General features: G+C 41.6%; 1 protein-coding gene across 1 annotated transcript in view; it reads left to right on the top strand.

Moving 5' to 3' along the window:
* The first annotated feature begins 3,556 nt into the window (after positions 1 to 3,556).
* GALNT11 (polypeptide N-acetylgalactosaminyltransferase 11) overlaps positions 3,557 to 7,059 on the top strand; it is a 43,794-nt gene continuing 40,291 nt past the window's right edge. The window contains exon 1 of the mRNA XM_078618471.1: positions 3,557 to 3,937. Coding sequence (XP_078474597.1) covers positions 3,592 to 3,937 — 346 coding nt within the window. The 5' untranslated portion in view covers positions 3,557 to 3,591. The remainder of the gene's footprint in view (positions 3,938 to 7,059) is intronic.

Genomic DNA, 7,059 nt, shown 5'->3' with positions numbered 1-7,059 from the left:
ACTGTGTGAATGCACAGGAAACTCCCAGTCATGCCTACAAATCGCTGACCTGATATGTATTTCCTTTACGATTGTTCACCAGTGTAGGGCACAGTGAGCTTGAATATTGTGATGATGTTTTATTTACTGGATTTGGAAAACAGATTATTGGAGAAACAACAACGGAGTTTCCATCCAAATGTCTTACTGAGAAAAACAAACCTGACTGGATTTGTGGCTAAAAAAATGTCATGTATTTCCGACAATTCCAATGACTCGCCTCAGAACACCCCAATGGTGTGAAATATCACAAGCACGGATCAACAATCTGTTCTAGATTTGAAGCTTTCGTGACTGCAAGGATTCATACTGTTAGGTTTTTTCGGTAAAGTCACGTAGGTAAAAATAAATAAATAAAATTATAGAAATAATAGTAATAGAAATAAAATAATAAATCAATATTTTACTTATATTCTTATTTCTATTAATAATAATAAATCATAATTTAATTTCTATTATTATTATTTCTATTATTTTTATTATTTATTTTTACCTACGTGACTTTACCGAAAAAACCTAAGAGTATGAACAATCTGGTCTGGGCAACCATGCCAAGCAAGCTCTTAAAAGCAAAATGGCTCAGGTAAAGGATAAATAAATAAAAAAATCGTCACATTTATGTATCAAATATATTGTTTAAACCTACAGAAGCAAATTAAAACACTTGTCAGCAGTGAATTATGGTTTAGAACCGGCCGAATAAAAAGGGGCGGAGCCTAGAGAGTAAGGGGCGGGGCATATACGTGAAGGAGGCGTGGTCTAAAGAGGAAGGGGCGGGCCTACAGAGGTTCAACTTCCCTGTTTAGGCAGTTTTCTAATACGTGCAGCATCGCTTTCGTGCCACTGATGCGGCCACTGACAAACTAGTTCATCATGCAAACTGTTCTCTCCAACATTGTCAGCAGAGGGCAGTACACTGTTGTTGCACTGAGCCATGCTGCGATGTCCATGCCAACTGCCTTCACCAACCCGCACTGACCAGTGCAGTAAAGTATCAGAATCTTTATTTAGACTGGAGGAATCCGATGAGCTATGAAGCTCTTTTTAACAGACGTCTATATTCTTAGTTTTTTTCGGTAAAGTCACGTAGATAGAAAAATAATAAAAATTAAAGTGAATAAAAATGAATAAAAAAACAAAAAAACACTAATGTTGACTGTATCCTGGTTATTACGTTTGATGAGTGTACTGGCAGTCTATAATGTAGAATGTAGCAATGGTTATTAAGCTGGGTGAGTGTACTGGCAGTCTAAAATGTCGATTGTAGCCTGGTTTTTAAGCTGGTGAGCGTATTGGCAGTCTATGATGTAGACTGTAGCCTGGTTCTTAACCTGAGTGAGCGTACTGGCAGTCTATAATGTAGACTTATTCTTGGTTCTTAATAACCATTGCGACAGTCTACATTATAGACTGACAGTACACTCACTCCTATTAAAAACGAGGCTACATCTTCTTGGTTCTTTCGGTAAAGTCACGGAGAAGGGAAGTAATAAAATAATACAAATAAAACATAATAAAATAATTCTCACGACGTTTCGGCCACAACGCAAGCAGCCGTCCAGACCAGGTCTGTCAGGGAGACAGCGCTGTATATAGTACGGGGTAGACCCGTGTGATGTAAGAGAATAAAGTTTAGCTGGAAGCATATTATATTTTTTGCGACATAGAATTGTAATGTATTACTTACTGTTAGTAGCTCAGCTTATTGGAGAGTATATTTAGTATACTGATGATACTATGTAGTTTATACTTTAGTTGTTTACGTGGTGGTTTAGTTACTGCAGCTACATACTATTAACATTCCTTCCCTTTATTAATGCTACCCCTATCCCCTCCCTTTGATGCTGCTAATCCTGCATAATGCACGGGCATAATATGACTTTAAACCCCCGCCCACCTCCTACGCATTTCACAAGTAGTACTAATCCTATATCTGCATTTCCCATAAATATGCTAAATTCCTCTTGATATGCAAATTATTTTGTCAAGGCGCTCTTCCCCCTCCAATCCAGCTTAAATAGACGCTCCAAGTCTGGGATGTTTCATTCAGACTCTGTCTTCTCGACAGACCTGTTCTTCACCTGAGGACGGCTGCTTGCGTTGTGGCCGAAACGTCGTGAGAATTATTTTATTATGTTTTATTTTTATTATTTCATTATTTCCATTATACGTGACTTTACCGAAAGAACCAAGCAGATAAATCCCTGCAGTCACGAAAGCTTTAAAGCGAGTGGCCTGCCTACTCGTTCTGGACTGCAGAGGGCAGTGTTATACGGTATTTTTTGCTCCCACAGCCTGATCAATTAGGGCCAAATAATCCCATGGTGAAGGGGGAGGCTCTCTTCCAGCAGTGGATTTACGATAAGGGCTGTGCATGTAGAGCAAGTGGCAAACAATGCCGAACAACAATAGCTATTATCTTCTCAGAGGCAAGTTATCTGATCTGGTGAAAGCGACATGCAGATAAACCCTCCCCATCTGGCGCTATATTGTGGAGGCAAAACCTCCGAGCTGGTAGAATTTATATTTTAGCTGGCACAAAATAATCATTACGCGTCGTTGGGGAGCATATACATAACAACACGAATACGCAGACAATTCGTCTCTCTTCACATATTTATCCCTCCACATAAATACAATTATATTTGACACATTCCATCGGCTACACGGCCTTTTCTCTAAGCATATAAGCCCGGCAGACTGAACGGGCCCCAACATGCAGTGTCTCGTCAGCAGTCAGGCCTGCTTGAACCCATGCCAGGCCTCCTTATCTTTTAGGGGTCAATCATTCGATCTGGCACAATAACAATATTGAGGTGAACCTTCCAATGTGGCATCATTGAATCTAAATCCTCCAATTTGGTTCGTTGATTATGCAAGCGCTAATCTTATAGCCCTTCAATCGTGGACGTGAGCGCGCCACGCGGGACGTGTTTAACAATCATCGGGTGCGTGCAGCGTCGAACGAGTTCATGAGTATTTGAACGGGGGGGGGGTAAATTTGTAAACGCGGTAAGACGAATTGACTGGAGTCTTAATCCGACACCACTGGTCATCTGCAGGCACAGTCATAACCCCGGTTTACGTCGGGGATGCGTTCCTGAACACGTTCAAGTTTATTTATTAGGTATAGCCCTGTGAGCCATTTGGCTCTTGAATCGGATGCAACCGCAACAAACAAAAACATGAACAAAAAAACATCTTAAAGTGAATATGTGACTAAGTACAAACAGAAAATCCAAGAAAAGACAGCAAAATATTGCAGAAAAAACACCGTACACCAACGCTGTGTGCAAAAATCCCAGTGGGATGCAAGTCAAACAACAATATCGAAAAGGATGTCAATCAAACCATTGTTTTTTTCACCTCCCCCCAAAATTCACCAAAATAACCACGTGTGATCTCTTCCGATCTAAAGCTAATTCCTCTCATCTGACACCGCCGCTTTATCCGGAGGAAACCCCTCCGATCTGACACCGCGGTGCCCCCCTCCACCCACCCACCCCGGCCCCAGCTGAGCGCGGCCAGCGGCAGCAGCAGCAGCGTGCGGGCATGGCTCGTCGCACGCACCGCTGCTTCTGCTACGGCTCTCTGGCCACATCGCTGGCCTGGGCCCTGCTCATTGTGCTCTACATGCGCCTCGCCGAGCCGGGCCCACTACAGCAACAACAACAACAGCAACAACACTATCAGCACTATCATCAACAGCAGGAGTCCGAGGCGCTTGCGGGAGCGGCTGGCGGTAGCGGTCGGCGGCGGCTGCAGCCCAAGCTGCCACGGGAGGCCGCGTGGGGTGGGGACGGCCACGCTCGGAGGGCCCAGCAGCATCAGCAGCGGCAGGGGCACAGGGGCAGTGGCCGCAGGCAGGAGCAGCAGCAGCAGGGCTCCTCTGAGCTGGGTGAGCTGGGGGTCATCGTCGTGCTGCTGGGTTTGCACGGTATCGGATAGGCGAGAGGTCAGCTCTCTTTTTTTTACACGATCAGTGGAAACAAGAAGATGCTCGGTTTCGGATGGGTCAGAGGTCATCTCTCACCGTGTTCTAGATTTGAAGGTTTCGTGACTGCAAAAAAATAGAAATAAATAATAGAAATAATAATAGAAATAAAATAATAAATCACGACGTTTCGGAGGCAACACAAGCTTCCTTCAGGTGTAAAAAGGCACAACAAAATAACTGTAGTGGGAGTTTATTTGTTATTAATGCCCCATCACAAATAACTCCCACTACAGTTATTTTGCTGTGCCTTTTTACACCTGATGAAGGAAGCTTGTGTTGCCTCCGAAACGTGATTTATTATTTTATTTCTATTTTTATTTTTACCTACGTGACTTTACCGAAAAAACCTAACAGTATCTCACCGTATTGTCAGGGGGGCTTTAACCCGCCACGGGGTTTCAGCTACCGCTCGCGATCCCTGGCGCAAGTTTAGAGATTGCGATTTTGCTCAATCGCATGCGCTGGAGCGAGGGTGGTAATTCCACGTTTCTCTGGAGGGGGCTTCAGTGTCTGCACCGCAGAGTCACTGTGTTGGCTGCCTACGCGAAGTTGGGGGTCGTTCATATTCTTGTTTCTTTCGGTAAAGTCAAGTAGAAGGGAAATAAAAAAATAAATTTTATTATTAAAAAATAATTGTATTATTTCCCTTCTACGTGACTTTACCGAAAGAACCAAGAATATGAATCCCTGCAGTCACGAAAACTTTAAATCGAAATTGGGGGTCGTGGTTGTGAGTTTATTCCGTGACCCCCGAGCGCCGTTACTCGGTGGGGGTCACGGACCATAAGGATTCGTGTCCTTGGTTATGAAGAAGTTTTTTCTCTCTCTGCTCTGGCTTGGCCTTCTTGCCCTGGCTCCAAGCTTAATTTGAACCCAATGAAGATGTGGGTCTGTCTGTCTCTCTCTCTCTGCCCGCCCCAGACTAAGGGTCCATCCATTTAGTACGTACGCATTGAGGGGGTGAAGCCTCGATAATAATAACCAGCTTGTTTGCCCGTCCTAGGACGGAAGCTGTAATATTTACGAAAAAATTGTACTTCACTGCTCTGATACTTTATTCTCTTCTGCTTTCGGTTGCTGGGGTTTAAATAAATTGGAAGTCGATACAATATCTGGAAAATAAACGAGTTATGTCTATTTTACCATAATGTAGAAACTTAAATTAGTGCTAAGTGCTGAAGAAAATTTGACTTAACTTTCGTGACTGCAGGAATGCATATTATTTGCTCTTTCGGTAAAGTCACGTAGATAGAAAAATAATAAGAAATAAAGTGAATACAAATAAAAAATAATAAACAACAAAAAACACTAATGTAGACTGTAGCCTGGTTCTTAATCGGAGTGAGTGTACTGGCAGTCTAAAATGTAGACTGTAGCCTGGTTTTTAAGCTGGTGAGTGTACTGGCAGTCTATGATGTAGACTGTAGCAATGGTTATTAAACTGAGTGAGCGTACTGGCAGTTTATAATGTAGACCGTAGCCTGGTTCTTAACCTGAGTGAGTGTACTGGCAGTCTATAATGTAGACCGTAGCCTGGTTCTTAACCTGAGTGAGTGTACTGGCAGTCTATAATGTAGACTTATCCTTGGTTCTTTCAGTAATTTAAAGATAATAAAAGAAAAATATATATAATTAAAAACAAAAACCACGACGGCTAAGAACCAGGCTACAGTGTACATTAGACTGCCAGTATACTCACCAAACTTAATAACCAGGCTACAGTCTACATTATAGACTGCCAGTACACTCACTCCGATTAAGAACCAAGCTACAGTCTACATTAGTGTTTTTTTGTCGTTGATTATTTTTACTCTTTTTATTTTTATTCACTTTACTTTTTTATTATATGTTTTCTATCTACGTGACTTTACCGAAAGAACCAAAGATGTGATGAAGAAATAAATAAAGACACCAAATCCACTTTGTTGCTGCGTAGAATTATTTATTAGATTCACTTTCAATAAAGAAACGTCAAACTTAAAACGAATTTGCGATAATTTTTTGTTCTTTCCGCTCAACCTTCTTCTGCGGGAGTGTAAAAATTCACCCGCTCATGAATATTAATGACGGGGGGTGCGGCATGTGGAGTGACGTCACGCACGTTACACACAAACAGACATTCTTGGTTCTAGATTTGAAGCTTTCGTGACTGCAAGCATTCATACTCTTAGGTTTTTTCGGTAAAGTCACGTAGGTAAAAAATTATAATAAAATAATCATAAATGAAAATAACTCAATTAAATGAAAGACATTTTTGGCTCATTATAGTAGTAAATGCAGCCATCGGTGGACTGTCTGTTTGCTTAAACACGTTAATATTATTAATCCTTGTTCGTTTCTGCGTGGATTAAATATCGGCCGTTCTATAGGATTGGGGGGGGGGTGTAAAAAGTCCGCGTGCGTACAGGAAGGGGGGGGTAAAATTGACAGATTTTTGCGTAACTACTAAATGGATGGCCCTTTCGTGGTGTTTTTTTCCTGCCCATAGCCATTATTGTAAATTCAAATTTTCTTTGGGGCCATTCTATCAGTAACATATTGCCCTCCGAAATAGTGGTTATCAGGATTTTGTAGAGAGGAGATGGCGGCTGAATCAACTGTCTGTAAAAAATAACTTTATAGCTCATCGAATTCCTCCGGTATACTGGACATCTGTGAAAAAGAGCTTTATAGCACATTGGATTCCTCCAGTATAAATACGGATTCTGAACTAAACCAACTTCCCAATCATGAAACAAGAAAGTTAACCACAAGCACCAGCCACGTGATGCATCACCACTAACTGTTATAATATATTAAACTTTGGTTAATCTTATCGAAATATTATTTGCCATTGTTACTGCATATTTAAAGTAACACATTAATTAGCTCTTCTCATCCATTATCCTTTGGGCTTTTATGACAGTCCTTAGCTAGGTATTCCATGCTGATGAGCCTTTTTTGTGAATACAAAACCCACCTGTATCTCTCGTGTTATAGCCTGCCTAATGGCTTTCTTGAAAGTCTGTCGGTGAGATATTATT

Source organism: Lampetra planeri, chromosome 1, assembly GCF_965212315.1.
Source record: "Lampetra planeri chromosome 1, kcLamPlan1.2.h2, whole genome shotgun sequence".
Lineage (NCBI taxonomy): Eukaryota > Metazoa > Chordata > Hyperoartia > Petromyzontiformes > Petromyzontidae > Lampetra > Lampetra planeri.
Note: the sequence above shows the minus strand (reverse complement) of the source record. Positions and strands in the feature narration are given on the sequence as shown.